Consider the following 26183-nt stretch of genomic DNA (forward strand, 5'->3'; position numbering starts at 1 on the left):
TAGTCTTCCAATTGGTTAATTTTGCCTGTATCAGTAAGTTTTCGCTAGCTGGACTGGCTCAAATTCTAATAACTGACTGCAGGGTGATAATCGTCAATCAATATTCCACTTTTTAACCACTCTTTAGCCTCGTTAACACTCTTTCCAGTTCAATAAAAAAATTCCACCTCTCCCCCCACGTGAATTTTACATTAACCCAAGAAAATAAGAAATTAATAAGCTCTTAGACCAGAAAAATAATTTTCGCTGGCTTTATGTTATTTTGGTTTTTGCAACTATTTCTTTTAATCGTGCATTTAAAAAAATTTGAACGCCGTTCATTTCGTAGATGCATGTAGAATGCCTCTATTTTGATTTTAACATTTGATCCTCAGTTATCAAAATGAGATCCACCAATGAGGAGCATAACGCATCGATAAAATCCGAGTTACTCGCATGGCGAGTTAGCACAATCTTTAAAAGTGTCCAAATCAACCAGACGTAACAAATGTGCCGGAAAATGTTTATCGGTAGACATGACGCTTGGCACAGGGAAAAATTGAAAGCCGAAAGCCGAAAGCCAATGAAGGGTGACTATAATTTTCTAGCGAAACCCCAGCCTACCCGTCCAAGGTGTAGCAATCAAGCATGGTTTATAAATATAGAACAGCTGTGGGTTGCTTATGCTCCTTGAAGAGCATATGCATTAACAGTGTCCGAAAATCTACAACCTCATGATTTTCACCTTGTTTTTGCGCCTTTAATCAAGCCGGGCATCCCGTGGAAACGTTCTCTTAATAGGAAATTGTATGTCGATCCTGAATACGCAACGTATGCTACTCGGCATTGGTGGATGACAATGTTGGATATGGAAAAAATAAAATCCGTTTCCAATGTCTACAGCCAAACATTAGATCTTGTTTTTGCTAATGTAAGCTCAATAAGTTACCATGATGTATCTGAAGCAGCTAAAACCCTGACAAACGCCGACGAACATCGTCCTTCATTGCTTATTAATCTGTGGTTTCCTTCTCTTGTCAGATTTAGCGTACTGGCAGATGGAAGAGATTTCGATTCTCATTGTGAAGGTTTCCTGGACTGAATCACGTTCTGCCGTAAACGAAGTAGCAAAATTGTTCAACCAAACTATGATTTCTATGTTTTGTACGTATGTTCCCAAGTCTAAAGTGAAGCATGAACCTCCAAAGAGAGTGAGAGAGAGCTTCTGCATTGTAGAAGTAAAGACAAAACTCTAAAAAGTTCTGGTCGTATGTAAACGAAAAACCTGATTTAATCCACCTAGTGGTGAAAGGAACCTTTGTTATAAGACCGTGCTATTTGAGATAGAAATCGACAAGTCTTCGGAAAATAATTCATCTATTGGAGTTGTGCGTTGATTTACATAAAATTTTTGGAAACTGAATAAGTTTACAAAATTTGAACGAAATAGAAGCACCGTAAAACGGGGTAACATTGATCATTGGGGGTAACATTGATCAGTTCAGGAAAGTTGGCAGTATTGTTGGCGCATTTTCACTTGTTTATGCGAATGGTCCATTTGATCAATGTTACCCTGTTTTACGGCACTTATAAATTTTTATAGTTCTTTTTCTTATGAAATTGCTGAGTAAGTTGTTACTAATGTGGATAAGTGCAAGTAGAAGTAAGTTGTAAGAAGAAATATTATTCTTTAACATATACATTGCGTAGTAAAGGTCTAGTTTATGGGTTTTTGAACTATGCATAATTTCCTGTCATGCCATTCTATTTGATTCACATCAATAAAGTTTTCTTGAATAAATTTCATCAATTTTTATTAACCTTCGGTTACTCACGCTGTTGTATTATTATAAAGTTACAAATTGTTGTTTAACTAACGTATATTCTTCAATAAACTTGCTATGAGCAAAACGTCAGAATTATTCAATGCTTTAAATTGTTAGGAAAACAGATCAGCGTAAACCACAGAACAGAAACGAAGCAAGCAGCATGTGAGGTGTACCGCAATTGACCCCAACTGGAATTTTCTCTAGTTTCTTCATATGGAAAAATGGTGTCCACATGCAGCAAAACTATCAGCAAATGTAAAATGTTTTAAATGTATCCGTCTGTTGGTAGTGGAGTAATTCGCGGCCAAAATCAAGGTATTTTCTATAATCAAAGCTCTACAGTTTCTAAACAAGCAAACATAGACGTATACTATATTCAGCAAAGTTGTGCATGTTTACTATTTATACAATTTTGTAATACACCAAAAAGTCAAACAACAATTACAAAAAGAGCTAAAATAGAAAAACTGCTTTTACAAATGCATATACAATAAATAAGATTTCTCTATCTTCGCTGAAGAGATAGAAGGTTACTGTCTTCAGCAAAATTTCTTGTAATAATATGCTCTAAAACTTTGCAGAACACACAATGTGTTATATTGAAACTGAAGAAAAATAATTTTTTTATTTCACTTTTAGGGGGATTAATCAAAATTTAAATTCTACCAGACAATAGAGCATTTAATTTCAAGAAACTCTCCCAAAGGTTCGATAAACTTAAAACTAAGTTTTCCTAGTCAAAACTCTAGTACGCACGTTTTCTTTGGTTTTGGGCTATTGTGCGCGCGAGTAACCGTGTTACAAAAGTTGGCGCGAGTGTTCGAGGGTTAATATGTTTAGACCGGTAAAACCAATTCTTATAAAATTTTGCATATATATTCGTAATGTCAAAACCTCTCGTTTGCTATTAAAATAATTGAAATTAGGTAGATTATCTTGGTTAAAATCATTATAAATTATTGTTAATTTTGGCATATTGTATACGACTGCTCATAACTTTCAAATTAACCATCCAATCAAAAAACCATTCAATAGTGAATTATCCGGCTATATTACCTGCCAAATGAAACTAATAGTGCACAAATCGGTTTGACCATCTCTGAGCAACAGGCGATCATTTGAACCTTGTCAAAAGTGTTTTTTGAAGGCTAACTTTTAAACCACTTGTTTGTTTTCAATAAAACTCGGCATAAAGTTTAGCAATAGTAAGATTTTTCATTTGGTCGTTGGATTTGGATCGTTGAAATCGGTTACGTGGTTCCGGAGAAAATCGTGTTACGTAGTTTTCACATTTTTACTTATAACTTTCAAACGAAAAGTCGGAACACGAAACAATTCAATAGTGATATCCTCCATTATAATACCTTTCAAACAAAAGTAATAGCAGACAAATCGGTTCAGCCATATCCGAGAAATAGGCGATAGAAAATAAGCAGCGCACACACACATACACACAGACATTGCTCAATTCGTCGAACCCTATCGGTTGGTATATGTGACTCGGCCCTTCGGGCCTTAGACCAATTCCTAAACCTATGTTATATAGTATAACAAAGGCAAAACATAAGGAGAGGCGTCTTCCAGTTAAGATGTTTCTCGGAGAGCAATCTAGCAGACTCGAAGATACTTGCGGCTTATTTGCTCTACAGTTCGCCTTCTGACCATTCAAGTAATACAAATTTGTTCGATTTCACTTGATTTTGTATCCAGAATACTAGAAAAGGAGCCCAGCTGGATAATATTTGCACTGACATTAAAGCTGCGTTTGATTGTGTCAATCGTATGTGGCTTTGAAGCCCAAAAGTTAAGGCCGTGTTAATTTCTATTATATTTTATGTTATTTGAATGAATACAAATCTGCAAAAATCATCTTTTGTGTTTACGCATATGTTTTTATAGAGCACGTAAATATTATAAAACTTACAAGGTGTTGATAAAGTAAATTAAACGGAGCCGGATCCGATGATAAATTGTGCTTCGATCGGAATACATCATATGCTATAACACACGTCGATCGGGACGTTTCTGATCGGAACGAGCCCGATCGGAATGCAGAATCGAGGCGAGTATTCTAATTTTTTAAAGAACTAGGTCGCGAAAAACCCGGCGAAATCTCCAATATCCAAAGATTTTGTATTGCATTGACTCGATTTCAAGCAAATAACTAATCCAAGAGTTTGCCCGGTTTACTAAAACGAAGGTTGTTTTTGTAGTTGTGGTCCAATGAGTGATAGCGGATTGGACAGCAAGCGTCTGCCCGGTATAATTCAAACGATATTTTCTACAATCATAATTTTGGCGAGACTGAATCGAGATACGGTTCTAAAATTGAGTACTTTTTCAAAATGTACTCCCTCGAGCAGCACGTTCCTCGTGATTGACAGATTTTTGCCCTTTTATCTAAGCCCGGTTTACTAAAATGAAGGTTGTTTTTGTAGTTGTGGTCCAACGAGTGATAGCGGATTGGACAGCAAGCGTCTGCCCGGTATAATTCAAACGATAGTTTCTACAATCATAATTTTGGCGAGACTGAATCGAGATACGGTTCTAAAATTGAGTACTTTTTCAAAATGTACTCCCTCGAGCAGCACGTTCCTCGTGATTGACAGATTTTTGCTTCCTTTGTAGAGTACATGTGTTTTAATTAATAGAAGGTTGCCAATTTGAGAGCTGTTTCACTAATAAATTTTACGTGCTACTGAACTGTAAACCATATTACATTTTCAAAGGTTTTGATATCGTGGCTAGCCACGACGGGTCAACCTAGTTAAAATTATAGTTTATTTATAACTGGTTTTTCAAACACCGAAATTGAACTTTTAACTTAAGCGTCATTTTCAATCTGCGTTGTAAGTTAGACGCACCTTTTTATAAATAATGTTTTGGTCCCACGCTTTGGTAAAAGTACTGTTAGAAAAACAGTAGGTAAACATAGTTAGTATATCAAAAAGTTACACACAGAAACTAGTTGTTTAATTTGATAAACGGCACTAACTATATGAGTCGAAATAAAGGCGGAACTTCAGAGCATCTGGGCCATTAACATGACTTATGAGAGAGCAAACAGTTTGTGGGTACATTCTGCCGACACATAACCGATGTTAAGTGAATCTGGAAAGGCAAAGTTGATATAATTAAGGTAACCTGCTACTGGGAGTGAAACAATAAAGCGTTATAGTGTAACTAATTCTTATGATAGTTTCACTATTCGGTCTGTCGTCTATGTGTAAGCGGAAGAGAGGAGACACGAAGAGAATCTCTCATTTGCAGATACGTCGAAATGAAAAAGTACCCGAGAAATTACGTGAAATTAAGAACGTGGTAACTGAGTTTAAGCACAAAGCACAAAATAGAAGGGATAATAATGTTGTGTTAACACGGCTTTGCATTGGGCACACGCAACTCACTCATGGTTATTTGTTGGAGAGAAGTGAAGTGCCAAAGTGTAGAAAATGCAACGATATATTATCAATAAAACACATCATAGTGGTCAAGGATACGATGACGAACGATTGGGGCGAATGACCGTTCTACGGTTAAAACCTCTTAAAAAAAGATGACGAACGTAAGAGATACCCGAACGTAATACTGATACCTGATAGTACAAATGTTCGAGAAGCCTTAGCTAACAGTGAAGAAAGAATCGAAAAAGTACTGGATTTTTTTAAAATTATTAATTTATATAGCCTTATTTAGTAATTAATCAGCTGTTAGTTAATTCAGGTATAGGTAATTGTAAATAAATTGTAAATTTGCTTTCCAAGACCCGAACGATCAAAAGTTGAAGGGTCTATAAATAAATAAATAAATAATAATAATAATAAAAGTATAGGAATCACTCTAAAAACCGAATTTCGAAAGGAGGCCTAGCGAGCCGAGTGTCAGTGCCATTCGACTCAGTTTCGAAAACTATGCATTTACTTCGCGACAAAATAGTAAAGAAATGACATTGGACCTCAGTCACTCGCGACCTCCTGTTATCATTAACCCTCAATTAATGACCCCTAGCCTTGACAAGATTCTCGAGTTCCAGTTTCGAACTGTTCCTTTTGATATATCATCAAAAGGAACATATCGTGTTATTTTCATAAATTTTACGTAAATTGAAACGTTTAAATAACAATTTTTATTTTTATAACCGGGTGCTCTGACTGCTCGAATTTTGTCGGATTTTCGGTTAATCAATCTAGAGCTAATTTGTTCATTGATGATTGTTTTGCATGACTCTGTTCAATGTTCCTCGAAAAAGTTCTAACAATATTTTTGTCGAGCTCAACATTTAGGCGATTTCATTAACTGTGCACTACGAATTGTTTGGTGCTTTCGTTAGGCAACACGGATCGATTTCGTGATGACACGATGAGATTTATCGCTATTTACTTGCAGTTAATATTTTCTCCCGCGTCTATCGACTGATACTCCTCAAGTTTTCGAGCAAAAGATTCAGAAGTTTACATCGATTTTCATGTGCACTTGGTTTCGACGAACCGAAAATGAGTTACAGGCTGATTTGTGTATTTTGGACAGGCTAAGGAATCATTTCGATAGAATAGGAAATATCGCTATGAAACAGACATAAAATTGAAATGTTTGACAGTTGGTAGGTATATAGACTGCAAGCCAATCTATCCAATGAGGGTATACGGATAAAAAATAAATACAGATACCGTGGACGTACCATATTCTGCGCAGTTAAGACATTTTTATGATTCTTCCGCTATTCTAAGTATTCTAGATTTAAATTAACAACGTGGATAGCAGCAACGTGTAGCGCTACGGCCTATAATATCTGGTAAAAAATATGGGAATTATAAGTCGACCAACAATTGAGTTTATTTTTCGTTTTGTAAACTTATCCACGGAGCCTAATTCTGCGCACTTTCTTGCCCATGTTCCTAATTCTGCGCATGTTTGCTCCTAATTCTGCGCCTTCAAAAAGTGAAAATAAATACTCCTGCCATGCTGTTTATGTCTTTATACGCTGAAAGCACACCAAAAAATCCGGCATTAGCCACTACCCAAGCAGGAGCAAAGAGCAAAATGATATCAAAATGTTTTATGGAAATCGAATAACTCGTATCAAAATTTGGTCTTGTTTTGGCTGACATAGTTGGTAAAATAACAAAAAATAATATCAAAATTTTGCTCCTTTAAGGCCAAAAGAATAACTACTTGTGTTATTTGAATAACAAAGCAATGACTGTATTGAGAGGTTAGAATAACATATTTTAGTATTATTAAGGTATTGAATAACAAATGCAGTAGCATATGAGGTATTAAAACTTCATTTTATAAAATATTTATAATCTAAAATCTTTTTAATCAATAAATTTTTACCTTTGTTATAGTATATAACAAAGGTTTAGAAATTGGTCGAAAAACACGAAACTGATCCGAGGCCCGGAGGGCCGAATCACATATACCAATTGATAGAGCTCGACGAACTGAGCAATGTCTGTGTGTGTGTATGTGTGTGTGTATGTGTGTGTGTGTGTGTGTATGTGTGTGTGTGCAGCTTATTTTCTATGGCCTGTTTCTCGGATATGGCTGAACCGATTTATGCGTTATTAGTCTCATTTGAAAGGTATTATTGCCTAGTATATCACTATTGAATTGCTTCGTGGTCCGATGTTTCGTTTAAAAGTTATAAGCAAAAATGTGAAAACCACGTGACACGATTTTCTCCGGAACCACACAACCAATTTCAATGATCTTAGTACCAAATGAAAGCTCTTGCTAAATTATAAAAATTTTCAGGAAGTTTTATTGAAAACAAACAAGTAGTTTAAAAGTTATGCTTAAAAACGTGTTTTGACAAGGTAATAATTATCGCCTGTTTCTCAGAGATGGCCAAGACGATTTATGCGCTATCAGTCTCATTTGAAAGGTAATATAGCCGGATAGATCACTATTGAATGGTTTTTTGATTGGACTTTTAGTTTGAAAGTTATGAGCAATTGAAGTTACACATTAAAATTTACAATACTTTATAGCGATTTTATCCAAGATAATTTATCTAGTTTCAATTGTTTTAGTATTAAACGAGAGGTCTTAACACTGTAAATGTATTTACCAAATTTCATAAGGATTGGTTATACTGGTCAAAAGATATTTAAAAATGACTGATGAAATTTATTCTAGAAAACTTTAATAACCAAACCTTTAATGGCATCAAACCTCAAACACAGAATAATATAGTAAAAATGTGTAATTTTTCAACGGGTGTTTCTTTGCAGCAGTTAATTAATAAAATATAGCACATTTTCTTACACTTTTAGGGTGACCGTGAATGCACCTAATAGGGTGACACAAATTTTTGTTTTTTAAACGCGTCCAAAAAAATAGCGTCTTCACAAAAATTCTAGAACACACTAAAATAAGCAACTTTGCTGCATATAGTAACTATCTATCTCTTACTGGTTGCGAAATTTAAAGATTTGTTTAAAGAAACCACTTTAAAATCAAGCAAAGCAAATCCATGGCTGTAAACGTTCTTCAGAACTTGACCCTTCTTTATCGACAGACTTCGCAGCCGGTTATTAGAGTACGGGAAAATTACGGGGCTAGGGCAAAGATCCTATTAACTATGTAGCGGCACCAATCAGTCGAGATTCGAACATACGACGACTGGCTTGTTAGGCTAGCATTGTACCCCGAAGCTAACAGCCACTTTAAAATCATTTCTGCTCAAAAAATTCTGTTCGCGATGTTTTCATTGCTTTCCTATGTTCTATAAATTTATTTAGTAGGATAAAATACACTCTGAAGATTGTTTATCGCAAGGATGCTTATGGATGATAACTAGCACAGCGTTAATAAACAGTTGAATTAAGTTCCGAAGACGTGTCGATTTCTGTATGATCATTCACCTTACTGGACACCGCAGTCTAAAAGTGCGACTGGCACAAAAAGTGCGACAATGCGAATGCTGTGAATAAGAAAGAGAAAGACTGACAACTGCAATGTTGCTGTTTTGTTTTGTCATATGCAATGGCATTAGAGAAAATAATCTGGATTAATCCAGGTACAGCTGCAAAGCACAATGCCGAATTTAAGATTATTGCTTTCTGACCTAAAATAAACAATCTGACAAAATTTGGTTCAAATCCGTGAAGGTCGATTACACGGTTATCGGATATTTTGCATGTGTTGACTCTAATAGATAATTTTTAGATTTCACATCTAAATAACTTGAGAACGGCTGGACCTAAGAAACAGTTTATATAAGAATTTAGTTCAATGTGATGCCAGTTTTATGAAAATTACAAATTCAAATACAAATCAAAAATAATATTTTAGCTGGAAATGCCCATATCAAATGACATATAAGATAGTATAACAAAGGTTCCTTTCACCACTAGGTGGATCAATTCGGGTTTTTTTTATGAAATATATCGAATGTCATTTTAGTAGGGTCAAAATAAGATACGATAACAAAATCAGTTATTAAACTCATCTTACAACCACTGTTTAAAATATCTACTCAATAACAAAATGTGTTATCATTGTATCTCCATATCCATTCAATAACAAAATATAGCATTATAACACAGTTTGATATTGTTTTTATATTATTTTGCTCTTCGCTCCTGCTCGGGTAACATAATTAAATCCATGATCCGGCCTTCTTGTGCTGTCCGGGGTGCAAAGGAATATTGATATCATTTTCATTGCCTCACTTTAAATATTTTATTCTCGATAACGTGAAGGGCGTATTGATTCGGGTTTTCTGCATACTGAACATTAGACTTTAGACTAATACTAAAAATTGTGTTTTCATATAGAAACCACTTCCCCACTCTCTGACAGCACCATGAGGTTGGACATTAAAAAAAATAGAAGATATGTTTCCTGAATTGGCGCTCGTAGGTTCGGACCCCGAGACACAGCACAGCAGGTTAAAGATTCTACTTGCATTTTTATGCCTCTATACCTCAGTCATTTGGGTGAGGTTGCGTATTCTTTCGCGATTTCTTCGTAGGATACATTACTGCGCAGAATTTGGAACAAGAATAAAAAATCTGTGCCTAAGTCTGCGCATTATTGCATCGCATTTTTCTAAGGAAAGCAATGCATGCAATCACTCTTTTTGTCTAAAACATGACTAAAACTAATTATTCTTTCTAATTATACTGGGTAATTTGGTCATTGCAAAGAATTTTGATCATAAATTTGTTACTTTTCTAGAAGGACAATCTTAGCGTTGCTGCTAACGACGATGTTTTCTATCATATAAAATACTTTCAGTTTCACGTTAAATTATTTCGTTCTCAAATGTTATGGCCGTTTGTGAATAATGGCGTAATATTCAACAGACATTTATAAAAAAATAACGCAATGATCATAGTTATGCACAATGTTAAAAAATACTTATATAAAGAAAAATGCGCAGAATTAGGAGCGGTGGTAGATTTCCAAAAAAATGATTTTGTGTACCTTTGCATTCTATTATTTTGGACATCCTAGATATATTTTGGACATTGTTCAAAATATATTTTAGACATCATTCATGGCCATACCTATATTTTGAACATCTGATAAAATGCCCAAAATGAAAATTTGTTATACTTTCAAATAGGAAGGATTCGACACCTATCCTTACTATTTGAACTATTCGACTTATTTAATACAGCAATGACTTGATTTTATCACCCCTGCCCCCATTCAAAACCAACTTTTTTTTGTTAATAATTTTTAATAAAATGTTATATTCTACGTTTATCGCTTTTAGAATATTTCATATTCTTTCGCCATAATTGGGACGCTATGAAATCTTGCAATTTACTATTGTTCCATTCATACCAAATATTTTTTAGCAGGCTTTGTTTTTCAAAAAACTTAGTGTCCGAACATAGAGGTTGTCCGACCAGAGAGGACTTCTCTCTAGATAGAAATTTTCTCAATGCTACGCTGATATATATGCAATCCTGAACTCAACTCAACGTCTTCTTGTATTTGTTTTAACATATGATATTGAACTTCGGAAATGATTCTATTTTTAAGAATGCTGTTCAAATGGCTGCTGTCATCCGGATGGTATGAAAACTGGTTGAAGTTTGTTCACTATGCGGCGCTAATATATAAGTGTATGTACTTTTCTCGTGATCATGACCAAATTTTTGATATCTGGGTTTGATGTTTTATTACAAAAGCTTGCAAGCTGTGACTGGGTTGTCTCCCGATTGATATCTTTGAGAAACTGTTTGTTGGTAGCTTATAGCCACTTTAACAGCTTGTGTCATTCGTGACTTCTGCGGGGTTGGGATTAGAGCACCGGTCCTCAACGTGAGAGGCGTGAATACCACTACCACTTACCACTACACCGGGACTGACCCCTTTTGAGAAATTTGTACATATGACTGGGGCTATTTGTGGCCAAATTATTGCAAAATTTGCTTATGGCATAACACTGTCTTCCTGGAAGGTGTTGCATCCGAAAAGATTGTTTAACTGACTGAGGCCTTCCAGAAATTGTAAAAACTTATATTTTTTCACTGCGCATCGCTCTATTACTTAAACAGTAACATCTATTATTTGAACAGTTTTATTGAAGACCGTAACTGACTTAACAACACAAGATATAGCGTTTAGAAGAAGCTCACATATCACCAGTTTCGCATAGTGAGACAACCCAAAACTGTTTTCCATACTATTCGGAAGTCCACAGTCACTTACACAATTGTTTCGAAAACAGTACCGTGACCGTACCTAATTCTGCGCAGCTCCTAATTCTGCGCATTTTTCTTTATATAAATATTTTTTAGCATTGTGCATAACTATGATCATTGCGTTATTTTTTTTATAAATGTCTATTGAATATTACGCCATTATTCACAAACGGGCCATAATATTTGAGAGCGAAATAATTTAACGTGAAACATAAAGTATTTTTTATGGCAGAAAACATCGTCGTTAGCAGCAACGCAAAGATTATCCTTCTAGAAAATTAACAAATTTATGATCGAAATTCTTTGCAATGATCAAATTAGCCAGCATAATTAGAAAGAATAATTAGTTTTAGTCATGTTTTAGACAAAAAGAGTGATTGCATGCACTGCTTTCCTTAGAAAAATGCGATGCAATAATGCGCAGATTTAGGCACAGATTTTTTATTCATGTGCCAAATTCTGCGCAGTAATGTATCCTACAAAGAAATTACTAAAGAATACCCAACCGCACCCAAATGGGTGAGGTATAGAGGCATGAAAATTCAAGTAGAATCTTTAATTTGCATTGTTTGGAATCCTGTGCTGTGTCTCGGGGTCCGAACCTACGAGCGCCAGTTCATGAAACCATGTCTTCTATTTTTTTTAATGTCCAACCTCATGGGGCTGTCAGAGAGTGGGGAAGTGGTTTCTATATGAAAACACAATTTTTAGTATTAATCTAAAGTGTAATGTTAAGTATGCAGAAAACCCGTATCAATTGGCCCTTAACATTATCGAGAATAAAATACTTAAAATGAGGCAATCAAAATGATAACAATATTTCTTTGCTACCCGGACAGCACAAGAAGGCCGGATCATAGATTTATTTATGGTAATAGCTAATGCCGGATTTTTTGGTGTGATTTCAGCGTATAAAGACATAAACAGTATGGCAGGAGTATTTATTTTCGCTTTTTGGGTGCGCAGAATTAGGAGCAAACATGCGCAGAATTAGGAACATGGACAAGTGCGCAGAATTAGGCACCGTGGATAAGTTTACAAAACGAAAAATATACTCAATTGTTAGTCGACTTATAATTCCTACATTTTTTGCCAGATATTATAGATCGTAGCACTACACGTTGCTGCTATCTACGTTTTTAATTTAAATCTAGAATACTTAGAATAGCGGAAGAATCATAAAAATGGCTTAACTGCGCAGAATATGGTACGTTCACGGTACATCTCCAAATAGTCAAAATTACAAGATGTTATATTTACAAGAATTTATGTATAGACTAGTGCAATGTAAAGACAAAAATTTAAAACTATTTTTTTCTATCCGGAAAGTCTAGATCTGCTAAACATCTTTGCCGAAGACACCATACTTCTAAATAAGAATCACGGGTTATTTCAATTCGAAACTAATTAGGTCAATTTCCATAATCTATGTAAGTAAGGCTGTTTTTGTAGCATTGTTATTAAGGGGATTGTTGTATAAGTGATTTTAGATTGAAACCACCAACTTTCCCGTCACCAACGATTTTCAATTTGTCTTGCTGCATATAATTTTATCATGCACTTTTCTTAAAACTACTTAGGTAGTCTTTGTGCTAAAAGATCTGTAAATAGTTACGTAGGCATTTCTCTATATCATATCGGTTAAGAGATATTTGAGCATAAAAAATTATATCTTTGAAAATCCTGAAAATGATAGTAGTGCCACTGCCAGGGGGATTGGTGTTACAATGATTTATAGAATTATGGTGCATTCAAGTAATGATGTACCAAAATAATTCGCGCTGCTGCTTGGGATTAGTGAATGACATCAAATCGGCTTTTCATTCATCAAAAGCCAAGATGATGTCCAAAATATATGTTTGCCTTTTTTTTTCTAAATATATTTTGGATAATACTCTATTTTAAATTTTAAATGATTTTTAGGGATTAGTAACGAACATAAGCGTGAAGTTAACTGATATGGATAGAATAAGATAATAACTTTTGTGAAATATACTGTATATCGAAATTTATAACAAATTTAAGATTAAGTGGTTTGCTGCGATTCTTGTTGCTCCACGTTGAAAATTAACAGCAAGCTGCGACAAGTTTTGGTTTCGAAAAAATATCCACAATTGCAAAGTAATTCGCCTTGAAAAGTTATTTAAACTTGAGGCTTAGAGCTGTCCTAGTCGTTTTGGATAATTAGACCAGGATTTCATATGTTAAATACCGTGTAATAATTGGTAATACATACGTAACCTGTCCAAAATATATGCCTGTCCAAAATATATGATTCACCCTATGTCATTTCTTCTACAAGCTTCTTTAAAAAATTAGCGATTGGCGACCATCCCATATCTCTTTTCCAATCCCCGGAAAATTTTCTTTTCTGATACAACCACAGAACGGATTTCGAAAGAACTTAGCTAGGACCTAATCGCTAATTCGTCAATTGCTGATATTTTTTGATACGCGACTTAACATATATTACTGACTAGCAGTAGCCCGCGTGCATCGCCTCGCGTCTAATTGAGAGCGAATCGGTGGTACTCAACCTAATTTGCTATAACTTTGACGAAAGAACTTTTTTTGCTGTGATAATCTAGATTCACTATAACGGAGATAACCAGAATGTATGACCATATGGCGCCCTGCCAGGGTTTGCCTGGTTATGAAAATAGAAACGATTGTCGTGAAGGTTTTCAAAGTTATTGAAAAAAATTAATTGATAAAAAAGTTACGGCCATTTTAGTGAATTGTTCGATGATGTACACCATAGAGAGGTTAAGGACCTGCGGTAGTTAATCCTGCGGAAAGTTTGAAGTATTCGGAAAGTAAGTTTGGCGACCATTTTTGTGAGTCTAGCTTCTTTCTGCCGATTATTAATGTGCCTTAGGAGGAGTTTGAAACCCCTAACACCGCCCCACACTACACCCATGAAATCACTGAGTGTAATTGTTTTATTTTAACATTATTATATTACATGCACTAAAACTTGAACTAAACGCGGTATTTTTACTACATGTACATAGCAAATTGTCAGTCTTTGGCTGAGGCCGATGGCGGCGCATCTCGCCATGACTTAAAAAAAGCATCATTTGACCCTATGGCAGAAATAGACACGGGGATAAACAATGTGAGTCTTATTGTATTCTTATCGTGATCTTCAAGACCTATTTTGGTCTAAAATGCCATCATAATAGTGTAATAAAACCCAAATTGTTACTTGGGATGAAAAGTAATGTTTGAAACAGCAGCACCCGTGCCAGTGTATTCTGATACAACAACAAAGGGAGATTGCATTGTGTGCTTTTGTGTCAACCCGCAGTATAGTAAAACTCATATATTAACTGCATCATTAACCAAATACAGTATTGTTCCGATTATATCTGCCCCTCCGTGAATTTTAGGCTGATGTAATTGGAAAACTGATATGATCGGAAAATTTTGTTTTGTTCAAAGTATGCCAAGTTTACTAATAAATAAAATTAAGATAAGATATGTCTGTACTGCCTTGGCGGAAGACTTATATATAGCAAATAAATTATGTTCTTTTTTTCATTATTATGTCATGTATTATGTCATATTATGGTCATGTTTCTACATATTAGGGTGATTAAAAAAAAGTTTTAAATGCGTACCAAAAATACGATGTCTTTACAAAAGTTGTAGAACAAAATTAAAATAAGTAACTTTGTCGAATATAGTAATTATCTATCTCTTATGGTTGTCGAAATATAATGATTTGTATATAAAAATCACTTAAAAAGCACTTTTTAATATAACTAACTTTTCAGGCTACAATCAGATACAGACAACTGATACTTACTTTTACAGGTTTATTGTTGTACATTTATGTGTTAGTTATTTGATCTGCCACCAATTACCACCATGAGAAATATTAGAGCTCAAAGAAATACTATTTTTCCCGAAAAATCTTAATATCTCGGAAAGTTTAGAAAATAATCTATAATGATGTTCTACTAAAACGTGGATTTTAGTAAGATAAATAACTTTCTAATAACACTACGAACACGTAAAAATTGACCAGAATAAGTTAGGGACAAAAAACTGTTTTTAGGGGTTTGTCAACAAATAATGCTTCTTAGCTAATTTATATGAAGAGATACAGTTATGATGTCTTTGACAAAGTAGTTTGTATTGACATTTATTACATTTTTGCTGAACACATCAAACATGTATCTTGAATAGGGGAGAGTAGTCAACAGTGAGACAACAGGAACAGTGAGTCAACGGGAATGGCTACGTCGTAAAACATTCAAGATACATGATATTTTCATGCAAAGTCAAGTTTGTGAACATACATTGCATAATGTAGTTTGAGAAAAATTTGTTGATTTTTTAACATATTTTTCAACAAAAATTAGCTTTGGGGGTGTCAAATTAAATTTTGTTGCAATCATTTTCAAGTGATTTTCAACAACAAAATACATATAAAATTAAAATTAAAATTATTGCATGGCATCACATACTAATAACAGTAAATATTTGAAAAAATATGACAATCGAATTGTTTGCTAACTCCACTAGTTCACTATTTTTCACAAAACATTCCTATTGGCATCGATGAGACACAGAGTCGAGGGTAACACTGAGACATAACTTTTGCCATGCAAATTTTTTTTAGGTTCAATTGCAAATCAATCCTAAGGAATTGACTGTAAATGAATTCTGAAGTGTAAGTTAAAAGTCAGATGTCCAGGATTTGTCATCTATATGAGCATAAATGTATGTGTGAAAATAATCGGAATTTTCAATCATACCCATAATAATGTATGCTTTATAGACACAATAAGCAACACGACACAATAAACATGTCCCTTGCCATAAGACGTTTTTGCCTTTCTACTATACGAAAATATAGTACACTCGGAAAACCGAAAATCGAAAGAAGGCTCAGCGGAACGAATGTCAGGTACCATTCGACTCAGTTTCGAAAACTGAGCATTTTCTGTGTGTGTTTGTGTGTGTGTGCGTTTTCTCGGAGATCTGGACCGATTTTAATGATCTTAGTATCAAATGAAAGGTCTAGTTGTCCAATTGTTCGCTATTGCATTTCATATTGATCGGACTGATCAGATTTTAGTTCAAAAGTTATATATAAAAATACGAAAAATACCAGGCCTCATTTTCTCATAGGTCCCTGACCCGATTTCAAAAATACTGATTGCATATGAAAGGGGAGTCTTTCAAACCCTTAACTTCCAAATTTCATTATGATTGGCCATATAAAAATATTTAAAACATATTTTTGTAGCATATAAGTAATAATCCAATGAGAAATATCCTACAATTTATCATTAAAAGTTACTGTTGAGATCTATCAAACGAAATCAAGTTATTGATAGTCGGACGATTCATTCAAAAGTTATTCAAACTTTAACACTTAAGCACCGTATATTAAACCGTTCAAACGTGTAAAATCAAAATATATCAATCAAATGTCGATTTTGTTCAATGTATGTGTGTATGTATGCATATATACGTGCATGTTTGTATGTATGTATGTGTGTATGTGTATATATCAATGCATGTATTTGTATGTGTTTACGATTTGCAATTTTGAAATTTGCATTGACATACAAGAAAAGTGAGAAACATGTCAGTTGTCTGAAGTTTTTGGAGCGTCTTAGTAGAATATGAAACATGAAATTATAGAAAAAAAAAATTTTCTGATTAAATTCCACTATTATTATTCAATCGCGACAGATACGTATTTCGCCTACGACTTGCAGGCTTCGAAAACAGACACTGAATCAATAGATACTAGAGCTTATAAATTTGAAAAATAGGAAGAAAAGATTGCTAGTAATTTTGTACAAAGTCTTGGGTCATGTATCATGTTTTAATAAATAGATCATAAATGACAAGCACTAGAAATCATATCGATCATATTTTCCATTCTCAAGCATGTTTATAGCGCTTCTAATTTTTTGATCTCATACCGTTTTCTAAGCGCTCTTACGGGCTATAATAACAATGCGACCAAGCTAATGACTATTTTTTCATGAAAGTACATTCAAAGGAAGCTCAAGTTTTAATTTTCATGCAAAAATAATTATCTGAAGGAGCGCCAACTAAGAAAAAGTTCAATTTTCCTTTTTCGTTTTTCATATCTAATGCTCTATACTCTGTTATTTTTTCAAATTCAGAAAAATTGCAAAATTGAAGTCAAGTAAACTCATATTAAAATTTTGAGGCTAATCATTTTATTCTAGATATCCGTTTCCTTCAAAAGTACAAGTACATGGAGTTTGAACTAAATCGGAGCACTCTTTATCGTGGAATTGCTAAGTGGGTACACCTGATACTCGGTTGATCAAAATCGGGGTATTAGACTTTTCCGGTCCAAAACTCAAATTTTTTTTTCAATATGTTTCTAAATAAATGATTGAATTTATTCAAATTCGTCTAAATAACGAGGAACAGGAGCCCTTAGGCACTATTTCAAAAAGAACATGCCGAAATCGGAGTATGAAATATGAAAAGGGTACAGGTGTACCCAGTTGATTAATTGAGGGTTAAGGGGATTAATCACATAATGGTTCCTGTCAAATGAAAAGGTTTTTTTAAACCAAGAAATATTGCTAAAGACACCATATGCGAAAAATCTCGCGTTTCGGCGTAATCTCACGCGATTACGTACTTCGTTGTTTGGACCATTGTCCAGCCTAGCCCATAAAGGTTTAAAACGCCTGAAACACTTATTTGGTTGTTTATATGACCTCAAAGGAATCAATAAATAACTTAAAAGGAACAAACAAAAAACTATTATTGGGGCTGATATAAAATCGGAAAAAAGCTGATATAATCAGGAGCAAATATAATCGGGTGTAGATATAATCGGGGGCTGATATAATCGGAGCCATATTGTACTGTTTTAAATACTGCAATGAAACTTATCAAGCGGCCTAAACAGATTTTTTCCCGGTCATGATTATTCTAAATATGGATTATATAGAATGAATCTAGAAAACGAGTGTACAGTGTGACACATATATATTCGAACAAAAATCATTTTATGCTTGCAACGGCATATAAGGTACCCCGGGGCAAGTGGGAATACGGGGTAAGTGGGAACGGAGCTCATAACTCTCTTCAACCTCACTTTCTCCAACCGAACCTTTTTAGAAATGAAAGATACAACTCAAACGCATGTATTAAAATTATAGATTATTTATAACAGGCATTCCAAACATCAAAATTGAACTTTAAATTTAAGAGTTATTTTCAATTTGCGTTGTTAGTTAGGCTTAACGTAAAAGTACATATTTTTCTGACAGTAGGTAAACATAATGAGTGTGTTAACAAATTACACCCGAAAACTAGTTATTTAATTTGACAAACGGCATTTAAACATATGGGTCGAAATACGGTCGGCACTTCAAAGCTCCCGGGGCAAGTGGGACGTATTAAAAATGAAGTGTTTCAGCACAAAACTTCCTGTCTTGATACATTTTTTAGATGAACTATCGAACATTTTCAGTTCAATTACATAATATTTATACCAATAAAAGCAAATATCAAAAATTCATCCAATTTTAACTCGAACAGAATAAACAATATTTTCATTCTCACCTTATAGGCTCTCATTGAACAAAAAAAAACTATCAATACGTCAAATATGAAATGGTTCGCATTCTGAACTGATTTTAACCACTCGAGGAGAAATAACCATCAAACTGTCAAATTTTAACTAAAAAGTTAAAAATTTCGCGAAATGGTTCACAGCCTTAGCATATAACAAATTTGTTTATTCAACCCGAAATGAAACGAGATAAATTTTATCTATCACATAGGAGCAAATGAACACCAAAGATTCATCCAATTCCAACCTGGACTGAATAAATAAATTCGCTGTTATAGAAACATATCCTTATCCTCACCTTATGCTCTCATTGAGTAAAACAGCTATCAATTTGTCAAATATGAAATGGTTCGCATTCTGAACTGATTTTAACCACTCGAGGAGAAATAACCATCGAACTGTCAAATTTTAACTAAAAAGTTAAAAATTTCGCGAAATGGTTCACAGCCTCAGTACGAGATAATTACTATTCAAATATGAATTTGCGTAGGACTTGCAAAATTGCTGCAAGGCACAATACATTTTTGTTTTTAAAATATTACTTCGATTTGGGAAATGAACTTGCGCATTTTACCTCACCGGTGCTTATTACTACAGATACCTCTGCATGAACTGTCGCCACCACAATAGATCAAAGAACTGGTCGCAGTGGTCCAAGGTCCCCAACAAGGAAAAAAAAACTGTCGCCAAGTTTAGTATTAGTGTTGCGAAGAAATAAGCTATTTTCCACAGATTTGTAATATATTGTAGTCTTATTGCTATAAAATGCAATTATTTGTTTTAAACGGTAAAAGGTTTTATCTTCTTTTATAAGAGTAAATCAAGTTGTTTAAATTTATTCTTCGTTTTCTTAGCCGTGCCCTTTTATTATTAATTATACGAGTTACTCACCAGCTGTTCTAAACAAGAAGGTAACGTTGCAGGCTACTCATAGCTTCAAAGAACATGCAATTCCTCTTTACATTGCGATAAAAAAACGTCTCTGGAAGTTGGACTAGGAGAGTTCACTTAATTTACCACTTCCATGTTAGTTTCAAAAACAAAAGAAACGATTAAAATATATGTTACAAGTTTAAAATCTAAGGAAAGCATTACTGCAAATATTAGCTACACATAACTAAAAAATAAATTCTGATTTATGTTTTACACTAATACGTTGTTAGTGACGATAGTACTGGAAGAAAATGAAACTGCCATCCCAAGGAATAAGATAATAAGAATCTTATAAAATAAATATATGTTATGTTCCTTACAAAAACAAAAAAAACTAAAACCCAAAAATCCTAATTGAATTTTTTTACCTCCTCTGTGTTTGCATCAATCCACTAAAATAAAATTGAGAGAAAATGAAATGTTTAAATTTGATATAACCTTAAAGCGCAACAATAAAATAAACATGATAAAACGTCAATAGATAAAAAGATTATTAAGTTTGATGACATTAAAAAGTATAACAAAACAGATTTTTTAATAGGATTTAAAAACATTCAAAAAACATTTCTTACGTATTTTTTTCTAACCAAGCCTAACCCGAAAAGGAAAGCCATGGGTATAAACTTCCTGTTGAGAACTTGACCCTTCTTTATCGACAGACTTCGCAGTCGGCTGTCAGAGTACAGGACCATTACGTGGCTAGTGCAACATTCCTACTGACTCTATAGCAGACCCTCCCAGCCGAGATTCGAACATACGACGACTGGCTTGTTAGGCCAGCATCGTACCCCGAAGCTAACTGGGCGGCCCAATTATATGCAATTATCTAAAACTTTTAAAAACCCGTGATTCATCATAATTGATTTCTAATAAATTTATTTCTAATAACAATAATTGTATTAATTCAGGGGTTACTCATTTACTATAAAAACATTAGCCTAACCGTAAGGGATCATGCTACATAAGGACAATTGGCAAAATTCCGTAAATATTATCTTATAACCCAATAATAGTTCTTTTAATATAAAATGCATCTAATGTATCAGGTAAACTAACGAAGGCAAAATAGTCCATTGCATCTTTTAACAAAATGGTGGGATATTTTTTTCCTTTTTTTCGGGTCGCTGAATAGCGTATAAGACTCTGCGCCGGGCCCTTTTGTGATGTCATCAACAAAGTGTCAGGGAGACCTTAAACACCGGTTCTACCTGACGAGACAGGCAATGTCGCCCACTAAAACACAAGTAGAGCCCCAAGCATAACCGACAGCCTAAGCCCGCAGGCGGAGGCGTTCCGGCCCTGCGCGGACTCCACGATCTGATTCTGAAATCTCACTGCCAAAGACCGGAATGTCATATTTCAAATATAATGATGATGATGATTACGACGACGACGATGATGATGATGATGATGATGATGATGATGATGATGATGGTGATGATGATGGTGATGATAACGATGATGATAATGGCGATGAGAGGAAAATGACAGATGTATATGTGATTTGCCCTGAGCATTTTGTACAACTTGAGTTGTACAATGTAGTACAGGTATACCTCGATAGTACGTAGACCTTTTCCTTTTTGCTTTGCTTCGTTTAGCGTACGTATTACCGAATGTACGTACTATCGAATCACAATTTTAGGCTTAGGAGCATTATTGTATTATGCTTAATATTGCATGAAATTGGCAAATTTGCATACAGTATTTAATAAATATAGATTTTAGTGGTATTGATTTAACATAGCAGTTAATTTTTAATTTTTTGAATCAATGATTTTGCCCTTTGTGATACTTGGAATGAAACAAATAAAGTGTTACTGGAAAATGTACGTACTATCGAGGAAAAACGTACGTATTATCGGGAATGCGTACTATCGAGGCAAAATGTACGTATTATGAAGGGTACGCACTATCGAGGGTACGTACTAACGAGGGTACGTACTATTGTATAGTGAAGAAGTTGAGATCTCTTTACCCCGCCTAAGGCCTCGTACAGAGTAAACGCGAATGCGACGCGACGCGACTTCGCTCACATTCGTTTAAATACGCAGCCCTGCTACCGGCGAAAAAGTGCTGCGTATTGAAACGAAAGGGAGCGAAGTCGCCTCGCGTCGCTGTCGCGTTTACTCTGGCGGTACCCTAACACTGGTTGTCCTCAACCGAACACCCAGCATAAATTTTCCAGCACAAACCATCAAAAATAAACCAATAGGAAGACAAATCTCGGACCATCAGTGGTTATCAACTTATCATGGTTTGACCCATGGAAAAAATCATCTCTCATTCCCCGGCATTTATGCAGAGTCCCAAGATAGGTCTACAAAGTAAATTGAGCGGAAGACGTCCTGGGCATTCGCGGAAGTCGACAGAAGCTTTAAAACATAGTCACATCCGTCTCCCAACCCCCGAGGCCAAAGAGCTAGGCGCAATACACTTTACGCGATTATTTTTACGCGAATTTCGGAATTTCTACGTTTTTTTACGCGAGTTTCGGAAATTACGCGTTTTTTACGCGAATTTCGGGAATTTACGCGGTTTCGGTCGCGAATTTTCATGGGTTTTTACGCGAAGGATACGTTTACGAAGCGACTTGAGTGTATTTATAACGGGAATCCGTCGCCAAACCCCAAAGATCACCCGCTATAAATATTAGTACTGTGAATTAAATGTAATATAACATAAGAGTTGACTTAATTTTATCTGCTACCTTAGTACCTCTATCATTGCCCGTAATCATTGTAGAATGCTCGGTATCATCGTAGAAGAATCGGTATCCAAACCGGGTTGTATCCCGCTTATATCCCTTACTAACCCCAAACCCGGCCCCGTCCGACCCAATCCATCCGACATTTTTTGGAGATATTTGTGACAGTTGTGATAAATAGGGATGAGCCCTAGGAACATTCATTTATTAATTATCAGAGATCCCCGTACTGGCCTTATTAAACGGAATAAAAGCACTTTCTGAACAACGCAACAATCACATTTGGTAAATTTATACCCCGAGTCCCATTTGAAATCACTAAATTTAACAAAATGGTGGGATATTACAAGGAAAATAACAGAGATAATTTAGCATACAACATGATTCAAGGCGAGACGGTGTAAATCACTTAATATCGAATGGCATGATCCTACAAAGATACGAACCCACGACCACTTGTTTGTCAAGGCAGATTCGGTAACCTTGCGACTGCATTGCCCCTCATATATGTGAATATATAAATAATATAACGTAAGCGGCTTGCCCGCGATTGCTCTCCCGTTCACCAAAGCTCTCCTGGCCGTTTAAGACGAGTGGCTTAAGCGCCTCCTCTGAAAGAGGACCACTCGCTCGGTTAAGGTTTCCCGGTGCGAAACCTCACCTCAGGGCAGGTTGTGATGATGGGTCCCGAATCGCGCAAAGGAACGGTTGATTTGCACCCCTGGGACGTTAATCTACCCGTGTCTAGATGGTGTCACTATAACATGTAGCGAAGACAACGACCGCCTTACCGGTTCAAAGAAGACAGAACCTATAAATAGAACGTTATCATCACAGGCAAAGATATCCCTTCCCTATCCTTCTCTCTGGTTCCCGCCAGCCATTTATAGCGGGTATGATACCTATTGGCATCATCATCAGCGAGGACGTAGAGTACTTCAACCAACGTGGAACTAGAGGCATACGGAGTACCACAAGATCGGCCTCGATGACCACATGGCAGCGGGTGACCGGTGGACACATCGACTTATCCCGGAAGTATCCGGGTGGGTCAACAGACGCCACGGCGAAGTCAACTTCCACCTGATACAGATTCTGTCAGGGCATGGTTGTTTAAGACAGTATCTGCACTAGTTTGGGCATGCGGAGTCCCCCGCGTGTCCCGAATGAGTGGATGTTGAGGAAACTGCAGAACATGTTTTCTTCATATGCCCACGTTTCGCATGCGCGAGAAGCAACATGATGGCAGTGAGCGGACAGGACACTACTCCGGATAACTTAGTCCAAGGGATGTGTTCCAGTTTGGACGTCTGGGAAGCGGTCAACGCGGCTGCTATCCAGATTGTACTTGAGCTACAAAACCGCTGGAAAGCCGATCAACGGCGAATAAACAGCCTAACTACCATAGTCCAGTAGTTATCTAAGAGGGTGCGTTAAGCACAATAGCCCCTCCCTGAAGTAATACCAATAAGGTGATGCCAGGGGGGATGGAGGCTGGAGACTCGAGTAGGGTTTTAGTGGGTCTGGATCCTCACGCCCCATTAAGGGGGTCGGGATACCTAACCCCACTCCCTGAGTTGCCTTCTCAGGTGTCTGATAGTACCGTATCTTCTAAGGTGCTCAGCAGATTTCCCTACTCGTAAAAAACGGTTTGGCAACCGCCCGGGGTAGGTGAAATTTTGCGACTTTGTCGTGACTGCAAAAAATCGGTAAAAACAAGAATATATCTTATACATAAACATGGATTTCTGTCTGTCTGTCTGTCCGGATGTTCCTTATAGAATTAAGAACTACTGAACCAATCGGCGTGAAAATTTGCATGTAGAGGTTTTTGGAGCCAGGAAAGGTTTTAGTGATGGTTAGAGACCCCTCCCCCCACTAAAAGGGGGGGCTCCCATACAAATGAAACACAAATTTCTGCATAAGGCCATTGCAAATCATTTTCAAAGTTTTTGTTACTCCCCCCCTTAGAAATTGGCTTGAAAATCGGGGGGCAAAAAAAAATTTATAGGATGAGTTAAATTTTGTTTTATAAAACAGTCTGTGGGCTCTACAGCCTGAAAAACTCGAAAAATGAGTGTACGAGTTGAGTTAACGCTTCTAGCACGAAATAGAAATGGAAGTGCAAACAGTGGAATTTCCGAAACTCGGACAACACATTTTTTTTTTCGTTTTTGTCTTTTTGTTCGTAGATTTTTGCATGAAAAATAACGTATTTATTAAAAGCAAGAATAGATTTGGTTTTCACGTTCAAACTTTAAGTAAAAATGCCTCAAATCCATATTTTTTTTGCTCGATTAAAAAATTCTCTTTTTTTTCGCCCCCCCCCCCCCCCCTTCAGTTGCCCAACACCGGAAGGACAAAAGCTTTTTTAAATATTTGTAATAGCCTAACTCAAGAACTAATCAAGTAAATAGAACAAAATTTGGCATGTTGGTGTTTTTGGTGACAAGAATTTATTCTATGGTAAATTGAGACCCCTCCCCTCTTTAGAAGGGGAATTATGACACTTTAGGAGGGGGGGGCTCCTATACAAATGAAATACAAATTTCCTCATAACTCGAGAACCAATCAAGCAAATGGAACAAAATTTGGCATGTGAAAGTTTTCGAGAGCAAGAATATTTTCTATGGTGAATTAGGACCCCTCCCCACTTTAAGAGGGGGGCTACTAAACAAACGAAATACAAATTTTCTCATAATTCGAGAACTAATCAAGCAAATGGAACCAAATTTGGCATGTAGGTGTTTTTGGAAGCAAGAATTTTTTCTATGATGAATTAGGGCCCCTCCCCACTTTAGGAAGGGGAAGGGCTCCTATACAAATGAAGTACAAATTTCCTCATAACTCGAGAACTAATCAAGCAAATAGAACCAACTTTGGCATGCTGAGGTTTTTGGAGGCAACCATTTTTTCTATGATGAATTAGGACCCCTTACCTTTTTAAGAGGGGGAGCTCCCATACAAACGAAATACAAATTTCCTCATAACTCTAGAACTAATCAAGCAAATGGAACCAAATTTAGAATGTGAGTGTTTTTGTAGGCAAGAATATTTTATTCACTTTGATCAAAACGGAGACATTCCCAACTAAGCCTAAATTTGAAATGACGGTTTAACCGGTACGAAGAATGGAAAACGAGTGTTATGTCTGTTTGTCTGTGGTAATAGTTAAACCCAAATTACTACCAGCTGATTTTAGGGAAACTGTTAATAGGAAATTATTCGAAAACTAGACAGCAAGAAACATTTTTGTTTCAAGTATTTATCATACACTTGATCCATATATCCAGCTTTTTACAAGCCATAATGGCGGACATGTTCGTAATATTTGAACGGCATTTTTGACAGTTCAGTAATACATCACACGTCTTGTTTCCGCATGTTCACGGTAAAACTAAAGGAACTTGCGGAAACAATGTACTCTTCTTCGGAAGTTTCCTCCTAACTCCATATCACGTATGGAACCTAAATCC

General features: G+C 35.7%; 1 protein-coding gene across 7 annotated transcripts in view; it reads right to left on the reverse strand.

The window, feature by feature from the left end:
• Nucleotides 1–26183, reverse strand: part of LOC128741322 (protein hu-li tai shao) — a 175169-nt gene that overhangs the window by 95731 nt on the left and 53255 nt on the right. For 5 of the 7 annotated variants that reach the window (XM_053837056.1, XM_053837057.1, XM_053837054.1 and 2 more), the window contains one exon: nt 20369–20392. The exons of the other annotated variants lie outside the window; for them this stretch is intronic. In XM_053837056.1, coding sequence (XP_053693031.1) covers nt 20369–20392 — 24 coding nt within the window. The remainder of the gene's footprint in view (nt 1–20368; nt 20393–26183) is intronic. 7 annotated transcript variants of the gene reach the window in all.

This window comes from Sabethes cyaneus, chromosome 3 (genome assembly GCF_943734655.1).
Source record: "Sabethes cyaneus chromosome 3, idSabCyanKW18_F2, whole genome shotgun sequence".
Lineage (NCBI taxonomy): Eukaryota > Metazoa > Arthropoda > Insecta > Diptera > Culicidae > Sabethes > Sabethes cyaneus.